Source organism: Musa acuminata, chromosome BXJ3-5 (assembly GCF_036884655.1).
Source record: "Musa acuminata AAA Group cultivar baxijiao chromosome BXJ3-5, Cavendish_Baxijiao_AAA, whole genome shotgun sequence".
In the NCBI taxonomy this organism is placed as follows: domain Eukaryota; kingdom Viridiplantae; phylum Streptophyta; class Magnoliopsida; order Zingiberales; family Musaceae; genus Musa; species Musa acuminata.
In genome coordinates, this window is record NC_088353.1 from 6,310,507 (window position 1) to 6,330,642 (window position 20,136).

General features: G+C 40.2%; 2 protein-coding genes and 1 long non-coding RNA gene across 3 annotated transcripts; 2 read left to right on the forward strand and 1 right to left on the reverse strand.

Moving 5' to 3' along the window:
• The first annotated feature begins 4,431 nt into the window (after positions 1-4,431).
• On the forward strand, positions 4,432-5,837 carry LOC135638051 (protein RGF1 INDUCIBLE TRANSCRIPTION FACTOR 1-like). Its single transcript, XM_065151002.1, has 4 exons — positions 4,432-4,570; positions 4,658-4,855; positions 4,975-5,190; positions 5,291-5,837. The coding sequence occupies exons 1-4, from the start codon at positions 4,502-4,504 to the stop codon at positions 5,534-5,536; spliced, it is 729 nt and encodes a 242-aa protein (XP_065007074.1). The 5' UTR covers positions 4,432-4,501; the 3' UTR covers positions 5,537-5,837.
• Positions 4,512-5,519, reverse strand: LOC135638052 (uncharacterized). The gene is made up of 2 exons (XR_010496483.1): positions 5,381-5,519; positions 4,512-5,255 (listed from the first exon to the last, which is right to left on the reverse strand). It is a non-coding gene; the product is annotated as an uncharacterized LOC135638052 (long non-coding RNA).
• Positions 5,838-7,615: 1,778 nt separating the features above from the next.
• Positions 7,616-8,652, forward strand: LOC135639045 (uncharacterized). The gene has a single exon (XM_065152761.1). The coding sequence runs from the start codon at positions 7,707-7,709 to the stop codon at positions 8,373-8,375; it is 669 nt and encodes a 222-aa protein (XP_065008833.1). The 5' UTR covers positions 7,616-7,706; the 3' UTR covers positions 8,376-8,652.
• Positions 8,653-20,136: the final 11,484 nt, after the last annotated feature.

Below are 20,136 nucleotides of genomic sequence, written 5' to 3' on the forward strand. Positions count from 1 at the left end.
CCAGGTCATTGATGAAACCCTTTGGCGACCAGGCGTGCCTTATATCGAGCAACAGAGACATCTGGGTTCTGCTTAATTCTAAAGACCCACTTACACCCGATGATGTTTTGTGAATGATGGAAAGGAATGAGATCCCACGTTGAATTATGGAGGAGGGCATTATATTCCTCACTCATGGCAGTACGCCAATGCGGAGATTTTTGGGCTTGAGTGAAGGTGGTGGGTTCAACGTTGGGGGATGAGGAATTCATTGTAGCTTGTAGGTTAAGTACCTGACGAGGTTTAAAAATACCATGCTTAGAGCGAGTGGTCATAGGATGATTAGAGACGACAGGATTGGGAGGTGATGTTGGGTGAGGATCTGTGGCACAAGCCGGGTCAAGTGGAGACACGTTAGGGGCACTTAGGCGAGAAGGAGGTAAAGATGATGGTTGTGTTTCGGAACATATTGCCCCATCAATTGGGGAAGAGTGGAGTGGAGTAGGAACAGAGGAAACGGGCAAGTGTTGAACTGGAGTGATATAGTGCGGATCAGGAGGGGAGGAAGTAGACGAAGTCATGGGAGGCTCGTCCGATTGGTCCAAAGGTATACTCCAGTGAGATAGTGAAGTGGTCCGTATGGCAGGATATGGAAGGGTTTGGAAAGGAATGTTAGACTCAACAAAGACAACGTGACGTGATATGAAGATTTTGTGAGTGTGGAGATTATAGCAGCGGAAAGCATTATGTTCAAGTGAGTAACCAATAAAGATGCAAGGAGTAGATCGAGATGTTAACTTATGAGAGGCATAGGGACGTAACCAAGGATAACATAAACAACCGAACACTCGGAGTTTACGAAGGTTATGGGGTTTGTGAAATATTGTGTCAAAGAGGGACTGATATTGTAGAACTGGTGTAGGTATTCGATTAATTAGGTAGACAGTAGTTTGAAAGGCTGCTGTCCAAAAAGTTGAAGGCATGGAAGCCTGATGTAGAAGTGTGAGTCCAATTTCTACTATATGTCGATGTTTGCGTTCGGCAGAACCAACTAGTTGAGGAGTATGTGGGGGAGATTTGAGGTGTTGAATACCACAAGCTGAGAGATGGGATGCCAGGGCTTGATATTCACCGCCACCATCATAGTAGACTGTTTTAATGGTATACTGAAAATAGTTTTCGACCAACTTCTGAAAAGTGGAAAAAATGCGAGAAACGTCAGATTTATGAGAAAGAGGATATATCCATGTGTACTTAGAGAAGTGATCTACAAAAATAATATAAAATCGAAACTTATCAAAAGATAAGATTAGAGCAGGACCCCAAATATCAGTATATATAATTTCAAAAGATTTAGAGGAGGAAATGGAAGATGAGCCAAAAGGCTGTCGATGACTCTTATTACTAAGACAAGCATCACAATGCATCAAAGAATTAATGGACTTAAAAAGAGGAAGAGAGTGACGAGATAATAATTTCTGTTGAATAAAGGACGAGGGATGACCAAGCCGACGATGCCACACATCAACTAGAGCCGCAACAGAAGAATGAACAGTGGGCTGGGTTATTCGAGAGGCTGACGGCCATTCGTAAATGTTATCTTTATTCGGGTCTTGGACCAATGATGCCCTCGTGCTCAGGTCCTTAACAAGAAATGAATCAGGAAAGAATTCAATGGAGGTATTGTTATGTTTGCAAAATTGAGAAACAGAAATAAGGTTGCGTTTAATATGAGGGGCGCATAAAACATCATCGAGGGTAAATGTATTAGAGTCAGAATTAAGCGTTGTGGAACCAGTATGAGTTATAGGAAGTCCTTTACCATCACCGATGATGATATCTTCATCGCCGCCATAAGGATTGTGAAGAGACAAATTCTGAAGATCAGTGGTGATGTGATGAGAGGCACCAGAGTCGATAATCCAATTGGACTGGCTAGGTGTCGGAGAAGTTAGGAGATTTGCCTGAGGCCAGTGTGACGAAGCAGGGAGGCGGGGACGAGACCGGCAAACTTTAGCGGAGTGGCCGACTTTGTCACACAGTTGGCAAACAACCCGTCTTTGATGGCTCGGTAGGGCAGGACGCCAAGACGGATGATGGCTGGAGTTACCACTTTGCGAGAAGTGATGACTAGGAGGATAGGAGGGGTGTTGCATGGAACTCACAGAATCAAGAGGCGCAGTAGCCAAACCTTGGGTGATGTTCGGCGAGTACCGAGTGCTCTTCCGTTTAGACTTGTGACTGACTTGAGCTGTGACAGTTGATCCAGGCAATTTGTCCGCATGCTTCAAGTACATCTCGTAGTCAGTCAGTTTATCATAGAGATCTTCAAAAGAGACTGGCGAGTCGCGTGCCCGAATTGCAACAGCCAATTCCTTGTAGTCGGTGTCGAGGCCATTGAGGGTATGAATGACAACCTTTTCGTCACATAGGGAATGACCTATCAAGGTTAAGTCATCAATGATAACCTTGATACGTTGTAGATAATCAGAGAGATAGTACTTCCCTCTTGTTTCGTCACCATAAGCTTGGATAGAAGACTGAGCTTGTGAGTACACGAATGATTTGCCAGGGTGGTTTGCAGTGTAGACCATGCATCGGCAGCTATCACACATGAAGATATCAAGGGAGCAACTGATCCAGCAACTGAAGCTTGAATAGCTTGGAGGATAAGACAATCTTAACGTAGCCACAGTTTGTGAGCTGGATTGGGTACTGGACTGGGATCGCCGGGGATGTTGAGCACGAAAACCTGCAGCGGTACTCAAAGAAACTGCAGTGAGAGAAATCTGCAGCAATTAGATGTATAGAGGAAAGCAGCAGCGAAAGCTGCTGCGGTAGAGGAAGGAAGATGCAGCGGTTGCGGCTGCTGCTGGCCGGGAAGCGGCTGCGACAGCGAAGGAGGAAGACGCGGCAGCCGTCGTTAAGCAAGGAAGACTGAGCGAGGAAGACACCGTCGTTCGCCGTCCGTCGCTATTGAGGAGGAGGACACCGTCGTTAAAGAGGCGTCGTTGTGTAGAGGGAAGCGACAGTGAAAGCTGCTGCGGTAGAGGAAGATGCAGCAGTTGCGACTGCTGCTGGTCAAGAAGCGAGGAAGACACCGCTGTTCGCCGTTCACCGCTATTGAGGAGGCAGTGAGAGAATGTTTTCCTCCTTGCGTGACGGCGACGGAGAGTGTCTGCTGTAGGCAGCAAATAGGAGAGGGAGCAAGGCCGACGAAGAAAAGCAAGACCGGCGATGAAGGAAGAGAAGGAGTGGATGAGCAGAGCCAAGACGGTGCATCGTTAGCACTGGCTCTGAATCCGTGTCTTGTGCTTCTTCAATGACTCCGCTTGAGACAACGTGTTACTGTGGCCGCTTGGCTAACACACGGCGATACTGCTGTCGCCAAGGAGGAACTGCTCTGATACCATGTTAGAAAATAAATAGATAAACAAGTTGTAGAAGAAGTTGATTGTTATTAACATATCCCCTTCCTTTTATACAGGTTAGAAGGGAGAATTTTTCTCAACAGTTTAGAGGATTTCCCTCGACAGAGTAGAGAGATTTCCTCACACAGTTAGGGAAATCTCACCTACTTATCATCTCCTTATCAAGTTAGTTATTGTCTCGAGAGTTAGGAAGCTGATGGAAGTGTCATTGAAGTCTACTCTTAATCCAACATGAACAATATGATTCAATGATCACTCTCCCGAAGGAGAGTAGGTCAATATTTGCCAAGAAGACACGGAAGAGATAGCCAGGCGGCACTCCTACCATGTCTTCTCCGAAGACATGTCAAAAACCTGCAGTCAATCTGCGTTTCATCTTTTGGTGTCTATGCTCAAGCTGAAATGAGCTCAAGCTGTTCATCGAGTAGTTCACCAATGGATATGCTTGCTGTCATCAGAGCGTTGACATTGGTTGCTACAATGCCAATGAATGCATACATAAAAAGAATCTGTGATCCTTGTTCTTTGTATGATTTGAAAAGAAGGGGAAGAACATGTCTGCGAAAGACACAGTAATGATGTGATCAGTCTCCACTGACGTGAGAGGCGATCCATGCAAATGCCCGCCATGGCCATACCAGTCTGCATCACACTTTCCAAGGGGAAGGAATCAGATATTATTGTGGGCACGCACTCTGTCGTGGATTCGATTCCACCCGTATCCAGATGCAGGATAGCGAGTTGAGTAAAGATCTGTGTATAATTCCAATCTAATTTTAAGTGGATATCAAAGAAGATTTGTGTATAATTAAAAAGATAAATTAGAAAAAATAAGTGGAGAAAGAATAAACGAATGGACGGAGATGAGAGGAAGGAGAGGGAGGAAGAAAGGTGTTTCTCGAAAACAACGCATTGAGACTCATCTGAAAGGATAAGAACGACACGACTCTCTCCTCATCCGAGCCCACATTACTCTCTCTCTCTCTCCATCTCTGTCTCTGAGTCAACGGAGTCCTTTAGACTTCTGCTATCTATCATCTCTCTGATTCCAGCAGCGGAAGCAAGCAGAGAGGAAAGGAAGGATTTTTGTGATGATCAAGGTGGCGGTCAATCAAGAATCACCATTCAGAGAGCTAAATATCAAGAACAGGCGAATCATGGTGAGTTTCCCCAAAAGGATTGTTGCTGGCTTCGAAGTTGGTGGCTTTTTTTGCTCTGTCTGATGATGATGATGGGGGATGGAACAGGGCGGAGGAGGGACGGCGGAGGAGAAGGGTAGGTGGCCGCGGTGGCTGCGACCGCTTCTGTCGACGAGCTTCTTCGTCCATTGCGAGCACCACGCTGACTCTCACAAGAGCGAGTGCAATATGTTCTGCCTTGACTGCACGAACGGCGCTCTCTGCTCCCTCTGCCTCGCCCACCACCGCGGCCACCGCGCAATCCAGGTCCGTTTGTTCTGAAGCGTCTCTCTCAGTCATGCTTTGCGTTTCCTTGGCCTCCCATAGGAGTGGCTCTGTGTCTCCCCACCATAAAGTTGGCTCTTCTGATGGGATCTCGATTGCAGATACGGAGGTCTTCCTACCACGACGTGATCAGAGTTTCCGAGATCCAGAAGGTACTGGACATCACCGGCGTGCAGACGTACATCATCAACAGTGCCCGTGTCGTCTTCCTCAACAAGCGCCCACAGCCGAGGCCCGGCAAGGGCGTCACCAACACCTGCGAAGTCTGCAATCGGAGCCTCCTCGACTCCTTCCGCTTCTGCTCCCTCGGCTGCAAGGTCTGCACTCTCAGTCTCTCTCCAAAACCCAGTCTTTCCACCGAACCTTCATGTCCTCTCTCTTTCTGTAACCAATTGTTCGATGAAATGCCCGTTTCAGATCACCGGTACTTCCTCCGACTGCCGCAAGAAGAAAAAGACGAAGAACAAGAAGAAGTCAACGGTCGAATCAGACTCGGAGGAGTCTTACTTGAGAAGCAGCAGCCCCGGTAACGAGAGGAGAAACGTGACACACAGCTTCACACCATCGACGCCGCCGCCGACCGCCGCCAGCTTCCGCACCGCTAAGAGAAGGAAAGGCGTCCCCCACAGAGCCCCCTTCGGAACCCTCCTACTGGGGTTCTAAGCCCAGTCCCACATCACTATTAGATACCATGAAGTAGTATCATCATCATATATTTGTCACCATAGTAGGCTCGATCGAAACAGTATCACCTCTCTCTCTCTCTCACACAGACACCAATTCATGGTTCCTAGGAAGCACATGTATGGTAGTGATATATAGCTGGTGTTAGGCCCATTACAGAGGTTGTGTGTGTATAATAGATAGGAAAAGGTTGTAGTTGCATTGCAGTTTAGTAACGTGATATGTGAGTGTAGATATTGAAGGGGGTGGTAACTAAAGAGGAATGCGTAGTTTGCTTGCACGGTGAGTTGTGGTCGATTCCATGAGCTCGATGGCTTCTCTTGTTCTTCCGTGTTGGCCGCCTGGTTGTCGACATGGCGATGTGGTCGTCGTATCACGTTGACTTTTAGGTAGCGTGCACCGACCGTCTTCACAAGCTCAGGGCCCACCCATCGTTCTCGCGTAGCAGCAGCTGCAATAACGACGACGCCATCGTCTTCTGTGGCTCTCATCATCTCACACCACAGGTTGCACGAACCCTACTGTTTCTGCTGGAGCAGCGCCTTCTTCTTCTGATGCATGTATAATGCAGCCGTTCCATGTCCACGTGATCTCAGTACTGAGCTGCTCCGCTGCTGCATAGACAGGTTCTCGGATCATGATGAGCAGATCATCGTTATGTCATGTCAAATCTTCTCGCCTTAGATTTTCCCGTTTGTTCCATGCAGCGCATCAAAGATGGGAAAACCACACAGAGAGAGAGAGAGAGAGAGAACACTCGAGATTGTCGACATGACATTAATGTGCCACAAAGCTTCGCTGCTTTCGGACGATCTCATCACCTGCCTTCTTTCCCCTTGGGACCTCACGTTTATGACCACCATTGCATCATATGCTATCCATGTGCATCAAATAGCAGGTCTCCTTGGATCTCACCAGCCAAACTTCAATGATAGGATGGGGGTGAACCTAAAGAGCATAAAGTTATCACATTGTATGCCTTGCAAAGATTAGGCAAAATCATGCATGTTCGTGTCATATGGGATGCCGGGCTCCATTTGCATGCAACAGTAGTGGTAACAGCTCCTGTTTATTAACCTTATTAGAATGTTTATCCAGAACTCATTCCCTTGATCATACTTTTGACTGAACTGTCAAATGCGGCAACCTTCCCTTTCGAAGCACACATCATGATTTTACTGATTCAAACATCTTGGAGTATGTATCTCTTTGACTCGAGCACTAATCTGTGACATAAGTCCAAAAGGGTGGTGGGTTTGACTAAATGGTTGGAAAAAGAACTAAGTTCATCCGTTTTCTGTATTTTTGTACTAACATGAGAGCTGACCAAATCTCCTTCTAAGAATATTAAAAGATTAACATACTCTAAACCTTGACAAAGATGCCGTTTGTATGTGGGTGTTGTCAATGTCGAGTTCTTTTAATACTGTCGCAAACCACCATGATAGTGCCACCATCATAAATGCTTTGTGGAGATGGACAACGATGACTTTTTTGACATGCTAACATCTCAAACAAAAGGGTACGTGAACAGACGACGATACAGTCGAGAGGTAGAGAGGAGTTGACGTTCCCGTTGAGGTCAGGTTGGAAGCACCGTGTGGTGGGCGACGATAGGGGGGAGAGAGAGAGAGAGAGGAGTTGACGTTCCCGCTGGGGTTAGGTTGGCAGCTGTGTGTGGTGGACTCTACCCACAGTTCGAGGAACGCGTCCATCGCGTTTCCACAGGCGATGCTACTGCCATCCGCGACATGAACAGATCCGACCGTACATCGAATCACGTCAACTGGCGGTCAAATCATCATCATCATCGGATTGGGGAAGTATTGGGTGTAAATCCAGTCCACGCCGCACTCCCACGCATCGCCACCGCAGATCCCAGAAAGTACGAATCTCAACGTACGGCGTCGAAGATGGATGGCTGATGGCGCCTGGGCGAAACGAACGGCCCATGATACGGATCAGTGGTGTTGTCGTAATTATCAGATAATTTTCGTGATGATTACGGGAAACTCCTCTCCAACCTCTATGAATAGCCGTCAAAACGACAGCAAATGCCTCGCCGTCTCCAAAACTACGACTCGAGGGAAGGGAGAGAGGAGGGCAAGAGGCGGAGGGGGACGAGAGGTGATCAGTGATTTGGTGGTCGATGGCGGAGGAGGTGGTTCCGCGTTGGGGAGTGGAGGAGGAGGAGGAGGAGGAGAAGGTGGTGGGTCGGGAGGCCGAAGCCGGGTGGAAGTGCTGGAAGCACCCGGTGCAGACCTCCTACGGCGTATGCCCCGCTTGCCTCCATGATCGCCTCCTTCGCCTCTGCCCAGACTGCGCCAACGTCCGACCCTGCGGCTGCTTCCCCTCCCCGTCCTCCTCGGCCTCTTCCTCCTCGCTCTCCTCCTCCGAGCTTCTCGACTCCGGGGCCGCTGTCGGGGCGGTGGGGCTCGTGTCGATTCTCGTGGATAGCGAGCCGGCCTTCCGGCGGTCTCGATCGGTCGGGTTCCCGCTGCCAAGGTCGAGATCGGCGGCCGTCCGCGACGTGGACAGCGTGGCCCCGCTGCCGCGGGCTCGGCAGGGCCGCAAAGGGTGGGCGCCGTTCTGGCCGTTCTTGAGGGAAGCGAGGAGGAAGGAATCCTCGGAGGCGGAGCTGTACAGGTCGAGGTCGGTGGCGGCTGATGGATCGGAGGCTCCAGCCGGCGGCAGGGAGAAGGAGGGGAAGGCAAAGGGAGGCCGATGGTGGCATTTCCCGAGCCCGATGAGGGTTTTCCGGCACTGGAAGTCGGCGACGAAGGTGATGCAGGAGCGGTTGCCGTTACGGCGCAGGTGAGAATCTCAAAAGAGAAACAACGGAGATCTCCCTCCGTTATCATCAACTCGGCATTAGTATCAATATTACCAGTTGGTATTCACCGTTGGAACATTTTGTAGACAACGATTGATTGATTAGCAGATACTAAAGCTTCCCTACTTTACACATGTAGTTTCGTGCTCCGATCAACCCAAGTCCGTCTGATGTCGATCAGATGGCGAGGGGGGTCGCACTGCAGGCTTCTATATCATGTACGATATCTCGATAATTGCATATATTGATGTCTTTGCGAATAGACTGCTGCGTGCTCTCCACGGCCAAAGAGAAAGGAGGTGATGTGTGGTGGGGATGTGTTCATGTTTTCCTTTTTTTTTTCTATTTTCTAAAGAAAAAAAAAGAAGAGAGAAAGCACAAGTTGACAAAGTCAAAGGGACAGGATAACAAGTATGTGGATGAGAACGATTTGTGGACTCATTAGCATGTTGGAATCTGAAAGGTCTTTTGCATTTGCTGTGTTTTATAATTAAGTAAATGATATTGGAAAGTATTTTAGATTGTTGAGGTCGATATCTCACACCCCATGTCACCACTTGATATCATCAAATATTTGATTTAAAATGAGTTAAGTCGTTCATTTATACTTTCATCGACAACCTTCGCTCGATATCCTAGAAACTCTTGATCATATTTTTCATGATGAATCGATAAATAATAGTAAAAAAAAAATTATACTAAAAAATATGAGTGATTTTTTTTAAAAAAAATCCATAACTTTAACCTTTTTTTTTTGCTAAGCGTTTCTACTTTGAAAAATACTCAAACAATATCCCTGGATGAGATATTTTACTAATTTATCCCAGGATAGCTAAGCTATTGTTTTTTTTGGTCTAAAACAATGGCTTTTGGATCATTGGTTTAGTAAGGTTTTGAGGTTCTGCTCAGGTTAAGATGGTTCACTGTTGGTTAATATTTTAACTCTGTTAAGGAGACCTACCTTTATCTCCAAGTTTTTTTTTTCTTTTTCTTTCTTCTTGAATCAAGACGAAAAAATAACATATCTATTTTATACTATACTTTCATGGAAGCCAATATGTTATAACACATTTTATTATTACTTTAGTTCATTGATTTAAAATATAATTTTTAATTTTAATGATTTGGAGGATGTTGAATCTCGGATTTTGATGATAAAATCAATTGATGGGTTAATTGATCTAATCCATATTATTGAGTTAAGTGTGCAGGATTAACTACGATAACCAGAAAACACAAAGCAAGTATACCGGAGTCAAGTTCGATGAACGTTTAAGAGTCCGAAGAATCGTTGGAGATGCTGCCGGAACCATCCGAGAAGAAATCGGGAACCTGTCGAAATTTTCGGAAGTTCGCCGAAGAGATTGTCGGAGGTTCACGGAGATCACCGAGAAGGCTCAGCTACTCGTTAAAGTCATCACAAGTTCGGGAGCTTGCTGGGAGTCCGTCCGAAGAAGTTCGTCGGAAAGCTCGCCGGAACAAGACTCGACGTTCGCGGTTGAAAACTTGTTTAGGATGTTTTTGTGTTATGTAGTTCACTTGTAATTAGGATTAGGATTAAGAGATAATCCTATATCCTAGTTAGGGGCCAACTAAGCTCAAAATTAGACTTGGTTTGGGCTAAATTTGAAGCCCAACAAGTGAACCGAAGAGTCTGGCGGTGGCACCGCTTGGGCTGGGCGGTGGCATCGCCCAGCACTATCAATGTCTGACAGTGACAGGCGGTGGCACCGCCAGCATCGGGAACCCAAAGAGAATTCAAATTTTGGAGCCCAAATTTGAATCCTCTTGAGGCCTATAAATACCCCTCAAATCTCAGCTGAGATTACAACTTTTTGAGCAGCAATTGTTTGAGAGAAAGACCTTAGAAAAGTCTTAGCTAGTCTTGTTTTCAATTTGCTAGTGTTCACCTCCTTCTTTCTTGCTGAAAATCTGTAAGAGAGTGAACCGCTTGTAAAAAATTGTAAGAGGGGTATTCACCCTTCCCTTTCAAGAGATTTGCTAGTGGAAGGTGGGAGCCTCATCGAAGAGAGGCCTCGCAAGTGGATGTAGGTCACTTGACCGAACCACTTTAAAAACAACGTAATCTCTGGTTTACATTTCATTTCTGCTATTTACATTACTGCAAACCTTCTTACTTGCTTTATTTCCTCATTACATTTGCTGCTCAACTTTGCGAATACACTTTCAAGTTAAGCACTTTTGATTCCGATTTTTATCGTACGAAAGATTTGTCGAAACCAACGTTTTAATCCGCTGCACTAATTCACCCCCCCTCTTAGTGCCGCTCCGATCCTAACAATTGGTATCAGAGCTAGGCTCACTCTCATATTTGGTTTAATACCCAAGAGAGATGGCTTACTCCAGCATGCATGAGGGTCATTCTATCACACGTCCACCCTTGTTTAATGGGTCGGATTATACTTATTGGAAGACTCGGATGAGAATCTTCCTCATTTCTATGGATTTCGAGCTTTGGACTATTGTTGAAAACGGATTTCAAAAATCTTCTCTTCCGATGAGCGAATGGAATGAATCGGAGAAGAAGGTTTTTGCTTTAAATGCAAAGGCTATGAATGCATTGTTTTGTGCACTAGATAAAAATGAATTTAATCGTGTTTCAATTTGTGATTCGGCTTTTGATATTTGGAGAACTCTTGAGGTCACTCATGAAGGTACTAGCCGAGTGAAAGAGTCCAAAATCAACATCCTTGTGCACTCTTATGAACTTTTCCGAATGAAACCAAGTGAGTCCATCGGAGACATGTACACCCGATTTACGGATGTCATCAATGGACTTAAAGCTCTTGGTAAAGATTTTACTAACTTTGAACTAGTAACTAAAATCTTAAGATCCCTCCCTAAAAGTTGGGATCCAAAAGTTACGGCCATTCAAGAGGCCAAAGACCTTAAAACATTCCCTCTTGAAGAACTCATTGGGTCTCTAATGACCTACGAAATGACATGTAAAGCTCATGACGAGCTCGAGAACCCCCTTCCAAAGAACAGGAAGGATATGACACTCAAATCACAAGAAGACCACTTGAAAGGAACATCAAGTGATGATGACAGTGACAATGACATTGCACTTTTGACTCAAAATTTTAAAAAATATTTAAGAAAGAATAAATTTAAAAATAATACAAAAATAAATTCGAACAAAAGAAGGACCAAGTGATTTGCTATGAATGAAAAAAACCGGGACACTATAAGAACGATTGTCCTCAAGCCAAAAAGAAAACATCAAAGAAGAAGGCGCTCAAGGCAACATGGGATGATTCAAGTGCGTCCGAAGAAGAGGAGTCCAACACCGAGCAAGTTGCTCATTATGCCCTAATGGCCATCGGAGAAGAGGTAACAGATTTAATTGATGCAGATTTACCTTATCATGAATTGTTAAATGCTTTCCATGAGTTATTTAATGAATGTAAGATAATTAGTAGAAAATATAAATTACTAAAAAAGAGGCATGATAGTCTCACTTGTGGTATCGATAAATTAAAAACCGAATATCATGATAGTTTAGCTCCATGTATAAAATGTCATGATCTAGAATCTCTCCAAAAGGAGAACTTGCTACTTAAGGACACCTTAAGAAATTCGAGGTTGGTAGCAAATCTTTGAACATGATCCTTACAAATAAGGGTCACGTTCCTAAAAGAAGTGGAATCGGATTTGTGAGAAGTCCTCACCAAAATCCAACCACCTTCATTAAAGGCCCCGTCTTACATGTTCGGCACCAAAGCAATTGCAACTTTTGTTGCAAATATGGACATAAAACTTATAAATGTCCATTCAAGAAAATTAGTCCGAACAAACTAATTTGGGTTCCTAAAGGAACCATGATCAATTCTATGCAATATGATGAATAAGTTTTTAAGGCACCCAAAAGAAAATGGGTACCTAAAAATAATCCATTCTTGTAGAAACATACACCATCACAAGCTAGGAGCAAGAGATGGTATCTAGATAATGGATGCTCAAGATATATGACTGGAGATTCATCTCATTTCTCTATGCTCACTAGCAAAGAAGAAGGGTACGTCACCTTCGGAGACAACAACCAAGGCAAAATCATTGGCAAGGGATCCATAAGTAACAAATTAAAATTTTCTATTGATGATGTCTTACTAGTTGATGGATTAAAACATAATCTCTTGAGTGTTAGTCAATTATGCGATAAAGGTTATATCGTTATATTTGAATCAAATGTGTGTATTATTGAAAAACCAAACCATAACATAACTATGATTGCATTAAAACAAAATAATGTCTACACCATCAACCTTGATGAACTAAGTAATGAAATGTGCTTCTCCGCTTTAAATGATGATGCTTGGCTTTGGCATAGGAGACTAGGCCATGCAAGCATGAAACTAATATCTAAGATCTCATCTAGAGATTTAGTGCGAGGAATTCCAAATATAAAGTTTATTAAGGACAAAGTATGCGATGCATGTCAACTAGGTAAACAAATAAAAACTAGTTTCAAACCAAAAACTCAAATTAGCACCACTAGACCATTACAATTGATTCATTTGGACTTATTTGGACCAATTGACACGACAAGTCTAGGGGGAAGCAAATATGCATTTGTAATTGTGGATGACTATACTAGATACACTTGGACCTATTTCTTAGCTCACAAAAGTGATTGCTTCAAGTGTTTCTCTAAATTTTGTAAACTCACTCAAAACGAAAAAGGTTTCATGATTTCATCAATTCGGAGTGATCACGGAGGCGAATTTCAAAACCGTGACTTTCAAAATTTTTGTGAGGTTAATGGATACAATCACAACTTCTCCACTCCAAGGAATCCCTAACAAAATGGAGTAGTTGAAAGAAAAAATAAAAACCTACAAGAAATGGCAAGAACTATGTTAAATGAACATAGTTTACCTAAGTATTTTTGGGCCGAAGCCGTAAATACGGCTTGCTACATCATGAATAGAGTCCTAATAAGACCATCCTTATCAAAAACTCCCCATGAATTATGGAATAACAAAAAACCAAATATTTCCTATTTTAAAGTTTTCGATTGTAAATGCCTTATTTTGAATGAAAGGGATGCCTTAGGAAAATTTGATGCTAAATCCGATGAAGGCATCTTTCTTGGTTACTCTTCCATTTCTAAGGCTTTTCGGGTTTTTAACAAAAGAACCTTAGTAATAGAAGAGTTTATTCATGTAGTTTTTAATGAAATTTTTAATTTAAAGAAAAATTATTTTGATGATGATCTTGGTTTTGATAATTTGAATTTAAATGAACCCCCTCCTCAAAATAGCAACTTGGATGCACCTTCTTCCGAAATTTCCTTACCTAAGGAATGGAAGTATATAGATGCTCATCCAAAGGAGCTAATAATAGGAGATACATCAAAAGGGGTTTAAACTCATTCCTCTTTCAAGAATTTTTGTGCTAACGTCGCCTTTCTTTCTCAAATCGAACCTAAATGCATTGACGATGCCATAAAAGATGATTTTTGGGTTATCGCAATGCAAGAGGAATTGAATCAATTTGAGAGGAATAAGGTATGGAAGCTTGTTCCTAGACCTAGTGACCATTTAGTCATTGGTACTAAATGAGTCTTTAGAAACAAGCAAGACGAAAATGGTATCGTGGTTAGAAATAAGACTAGATTAGTGGCCAAAGGTTTCAACCAAGAAGAAGGTATCGATTACGAAGAAACCTTCACTCCCGTGGCTCGATTAGAAGCCATAAGGATGCTCCTTGCCTATGCTAGTAGTAATAATTTTAAACTATTTCAAATGGATGTCAAAAGTGTTTCTTGAATGGTTTTATTTCCGAAGAAGTATATGTCGAACAACCTCCCGGATTTGAAAATTCTTTTCTTCCTAATCATGTATTCAAATTGATTAAGGCTCTCTATGGCTTGAAACAAGCTCCTAGAGCTTGGTATGAAAGGCTTAATTCCTTTCTTATTTTAAATAATTTTACCAAAGGCAAGGTTGATACTACATTGTTTATTAAACATTTTGAAAATAATTTTCTTATTGTGCAAATTTATGTTGACGATATTATTTTTGGCTCTTCGGATGAATCACTATGTGAATCATTTGCCAAATGTATGAGTCATGAATTTGAAATGAGTTTAATGGGTGAATTAACTTTCTTTTTAGGATTACAAATCAAATAACTTAGTGATGGTATATTTCTTAACCAATCTAAATATACATTAGAATTGTTAAAACGATTTAACATGGATAATTCAAAAGCAATAAACACCCTTATGAGTACTTCAACTAAGTTAGATTATGATGAAAATAGTAAAAATTTCGATCAAAAAACATATAGGGGAATGATAGGTAGTCTACTCTACCTCACCGCGACTAGACCAGATATTATATTTAGTGTAGGACTTTGCGCTAGGTTTCAATAAAATCTTAAATTATCTCATCTTAAAAGTGTTAAAAGAATATTTAGGTATCTTAAAGGAACTCCAAATTTAGGATTGTGGTATCCAAAATTTGAAAAATTTGATTTAATAGCTTATATAGATGTCGATTTTGGCGGATGCAGGATAGATAGAAAAAGTACATCCGGAACATGCCAATTTTTAAGACATGCACTTGTTTCTTGGACTTCCAAGAAACAAAATTCAGTTGCACTATCTACGGTAGAAGCCGAATACATTGCTGCAAGTGCATGCTGTGCACAAGTTGTTTGGATGAAAAATATATTAGAGGACTATGAAATTCACTTTAAAAATATTCCCATAAAATGTGATAATACTAGTGCCATATGTCTTACTAAAAATCCAATTCAGCACTCTAGAACTAAGCACATCGACATTAGGCATCATTTCATACGCGATCATGTCCTTAACAATGATATTGTTCTAGAATTCATTGACACAAAGAATCAATTAGCAGATATATTTACAAAAGCTTTGAATAAAGACTAATTTGAATTCATTAGAAGGGAATTATGTATGTTAAATTATCCCTAAGAATAAACTTGTTTGAATGGATTTTTCGTAAAGTTTTTCATTCTCTCTCCGTTCCTCGGTGAATCTGATCCTTCTCTTTCGATTCTAAATGACATATTAAATTATCTTATCCTATCTTGAGTCAAACACCGCTCCCATCTGATCAAGATTAATGATTTTATGATATTTTGAATCTCGAAATTGATTTTGATGGCTTGATTATGAGTTTCAAGTTGACGAATTGAATTTGAATGGATTTGTATTCGAATTATGATCTTGACTTATTGGAGTTACTACTTGAAACTTTTTTCTTATCCCAATCTATTCCTTGTACATCTACAATTTTTGTTATTTATAGAAAGAAGAGATTTGATAATATGGATGAATGCTGAATTTTCCTTTAAGATGAACTCTGCGTAAATATTTTAGCATACTTAATTTTGAATGATAAAATCTTTGTATGGTTAATGATAATATGGATGAATGATGTATGATCAATGATAAAATCTTTGAATCACAAATTATGTGCTTAAGTCTCGTTCCCTTTTTGTTGATGATAAAGGGGGAGAAAAGTGATGACTTGTACCATTTTGATAGCATGACTTATATGAATTGTAAAAGCTTGTGTGATATGAATGTCTTATATGCCTTGCAAATTCTTTGATAATATCGCAAGATCGATTGATCATATTGAAAGCATGTCTAACATGTATATCATAAAATTCATGTTGAAATCTTTATCTCTTGTCGTAGTAAAAATTGTCTCTTATCATTCGACTTGAAAATGATTTTCATCGAAGTTTTGTATTTACTATTGCTTAATGAGAATAACGATAAGTTCTACGGTTAGAACTTATCGGTTTATACTTGAATTCAATGGATTAAATTCAAGTGTTTTCATCTTCTCATAATATGGCATATAGATAGGGGGAGTTATGTTTAACTCCGTCATCAATTGATTGTCATCATCAAAAAGGGGGAGATTGTTGAATCTCAGATTTTGATGATAAAATCAATTGATGGGTTAATTGATCTAATCCATATTATTGAGTTAAGTGTGTAGGATTAACTACGATAACCAGAAAACACAAAGCAAGTATACCGGAGTCAAGTTCGATGGACGTTTAAGAGTCCGAAGAATCGTCGGAGATGCTGCCGGAACCATCAGAGAAGAAATCGGGAACCTGTCGGAATTTTCGGAAGTTCGCCGAAGAGATCGTCGGAGGTTCACGGAGATCACCGAGAAGGCTCGGCTACTCGTTAAAGTCATCACAAGTTCGGGAGCTTGCTGGGAGTCCGTCCGAAGAAGTTCGTCGGAAAGCTCGCCGGAACAAGACTCGATGTTCGCGGTTGAAAACTTGTTTAGGATGTTTTTGTGTTATGTAGTTCACTTGTAATTAGGATTAGGATTAAGAGATAATCCTATATCCTGGTTAAGGGCCAACTAGGCCCAAAATTAGACTTGGTTTGGGCTAAATTTGAAGCCCAACAAGTGAACCGAAGGGTCTGGCGATGGCACCGCCAGACTGGGTGGTTGCACCGCCCAGCACCCGAGAGCTGGGCGGTGGCACCGCCTGGCACTGCCAATGTCTGACAGTGACAGGCAGTGGCACCGCCAGCATCGGGAACCCAAAGAGAATTCAAATTTTGGAGCCCAAATTTGAATTCTCTTGAGGCCTATAAATACCCCTCAGATCTCAGCTAAGATTACAACTTTTTGAGCAGCAATTATTTGAGAGAAAGGCCTTAGAAAAGTCTTAGCTAGTCTTGTTTTAAATTTGCTAGTGTTCACCTCCTTCTTTCTTGCTGAAAATATGTAAGAGAGTGAACCGCTTGTAAAAAGTTGTAAGAGGGGTATTCACCCTTCCCTTTCAAGAGATTTGCTAGTGGAAGGTGGGAGCCTCATCGAAGAGGGGCCTCGCAAGTGGATGTAGGTCACTTGACCGAACCACTTTAAAAACGGCGTAATCTCTGGTATGCATTTCATTACTGCTATTTACATTATTGCAAACCTTCTTACTTGCTTTATTTCCTCATTACATTTGCTGCACAACTTTGCGAATACGCTTTCAAGTTAAGCACTTCCGATTCCGATTTTTATCGTACGAAAGATTTGTCGAAACCAACGTTTTAATCCGCTGCACTAATTCACCCCCCCCTCTTAGTGCCGCTCCGATCCTAACAGAGGATCCTATTCTCGATAAAGTATTTTTAGTTCTCGATGATATTGATAGATGAGACGTCAAGTTTGGATAAAAATCATTTACCAAATAACTTTAGTTTTGTGATTTTTTTTATAGAATCGAATGATTCATTTTATTATTAGGAAGATGATAATAGTGATGATATCTTCAAAAATGAATTAGTTGAAGAAAGATTATAAGAAGAGGTTTAAGATGACTTAAAGCATAATATTTATGATATATTAGATGTTATTTCAAATGAGGATATGTATGATAATATTGAATAAATACTTACTAAATATGGTTTTAGCTAAGAGGATGATGTGTTGTTAAATACATAAGTTCCTTTTGTTATATTTTTTAAATAACAAAAAAATAGAATTAAAATTATTTGTTATATTTTTTTATATACGTAACCCAAATAATATCTTTCCATATATTTTTCAAGATAGGGTTGAATTTCAAAAGGCTTTAAAGGACTATATCATTCGAAGAAATTTTAATATTAAATATGTTGCAACTAGAAGTTATAAGATAAAAGCAAAATGTAAAGTTTTTAATTGCCAATGGATGATAGTAGCTCGTAGTAGAATTGATAACTTCTAAATTATCAAGTTTCATAAAGAGCATTATTGTAATTTGTCATGATTGAATGGAGATCATAAGGAATATAATAGTTCTTTTATAGAATATTAAATTAAAGATTACATTATGAAAAATGTTGAGTATAATCCAAAAATGATTATTGCTAATATTTAAAAAATATTTAGAGGTATTATTCCTTATAAGAAGGCCTTGTATGAGAGATTACACTTAATGAGGTTTATAGTGATTTTGACTAATCACTATAAGGGAGTTCAAACTATATGACTATGAGACTATGTCGAAATGATAGTTTCATCTGAAAATTATTTTCAAAAAATATTTTAGGCTTTCAGAGTTTATCTTAGAAGTTTCAACACATCTAAATATGTTGCAAATGGAAGTTATAAGATAAAAGCAAATTGTAAAGTTTTCAATTGCCAATAGATGATAGTAGCTCGTAGAATTGATAACTTCAAGTTATTAAGTTTCATAAAGAGTATTATTATAATTTATCATGATTGAATAGAGATCATAAGGAATATGATAGTTATATTATTAACGATTAAATCAAAAATTAAGTTATGACAAATGTTGATTATACTCCAAAGATAATTATTGCTAATATTTAAAACATGGGAGATTACGCTTATGATGATTTTGACTAATCATATACTGATATAATTTTATTTTTAAGGGAGTTAAAACCATACGATTATGAGACTCATATCGAAATGATAGTTTCATCTTAAAATTATTTTTTAAAAATATTTTAGCCTTTCAAAGTTTATCTTAGAAGTTTCAGATTATATATGCGACCTATTTTTTATATCGATATTGCACATCTATCAAGCAAATAGCCCGATAGTTTGATGATAGCTATAATTATTTATAGTTATAATAAATTATTTTTAATTACATTTGCTATGATGGAGATCTGAGTGTAGGGATTTATGGGAATGGTTCTTGTATCAATTGATAATATATTTTATGAGATACAAAAATTTGACTATTATTAGTGATCAAAGCCCAAGAATTCTTTAGTTATAAAAGAGATCTTCTTATAGCATATCATGGGTATTGTATGATTCATACATCTAAAAATCTTATGAGCAATGTGTGAGGTAAAGATACTGTAAAGCTATTTTATGTTATTGCTAAATCCCCTACTATATATAAGTCTAATGAATATATACAAATGTTGAGAGAAAATCATAGATAAAGTTTCATGTTTGAAATTGAGAAACAAAAATTCATACATCAGAAAGTATAAATTTATTACTAACGAATATTCGGCTTGTCTATTATTTTTATGATTGAAATGATTAGGAGAAATATTATTGAATGATTTTACATCCATCATAAAATAGTTAATAATTTAAAATCAAATTTGACAAGTATTGTCAAGGATAAACTTGTCAAGGTGAAGGACAAGGATCAATACTAGAGTGTTTTTCTTCATATTTATACTGAATTACAAGCGCAGATATCCTTTGAGATAGTTATAGTAAAATCGAAGATAGGAATCAAGATGAGTTTATCGAAAAAGATATAAAAGAAAAATTAGAAATGCTCGATAGATTTCAAAGTACTCCCTTCGTATGCGATATATTTGTCTAAGATAAAAGGCATATGAAATATACAAAACCCTTTCATATATGATGTATTTACTCAGGATAAAAAAAATCTAAAGCACTCAATAGATCGTCCAAAGTATTTCACTCTACGCATAATACATCCGCTCGAGACAAGAAGATATCTAAAATATTTGATATAATATAAAGTATTATAAGCGCTTGACATGTCCGAAAGCATTTTTCTTTGCACCTAATACATTTTCCCAATATAAAAAAAACATATGGAACACTCCATACATACATAACATACTTTGAGCATTATATGTGCAAAAAACGAAGACATCCGATGCATCCAATATAATCATAGTATCTCATAGATGTGCCATGTGTTTAGCTTAAACAAAAAAGCATTTAATGTGCTCAATTCAATCCAAGTGTCCCCATCCGCTTAACAC

Coding starts and splice junctions, on each gene's coding strand:
- LOC135638051 (XM_065151002.1), top strand. CDS start 4,502: ATGATCAAGGTGGCGGTCAATCAAGAATCACCATTCAGAGAGCTAAAT. Junction 4,571..4,657: donor TCAAGAACAGGCGAATCATG/GTGAGTTTCCCC, acceptor GGGATGGAACAG/GGCGGAGGAGGGACGGCGGA. Junction 4,856..4,974: donor GCGGCCACCGCGCAATCCAG/GTCCGTTTGTTC, acceptor TCTCGATTGCAG/ATACGGAGGTCTTCCTACCA.
- LOC135639045 (XM_065152761.1), top strand. CDS start 7,707: ATGGCGGAGGAGGTGGTTCCGCGTTGGGGAGTGGAGGAGGAGGAGGAG.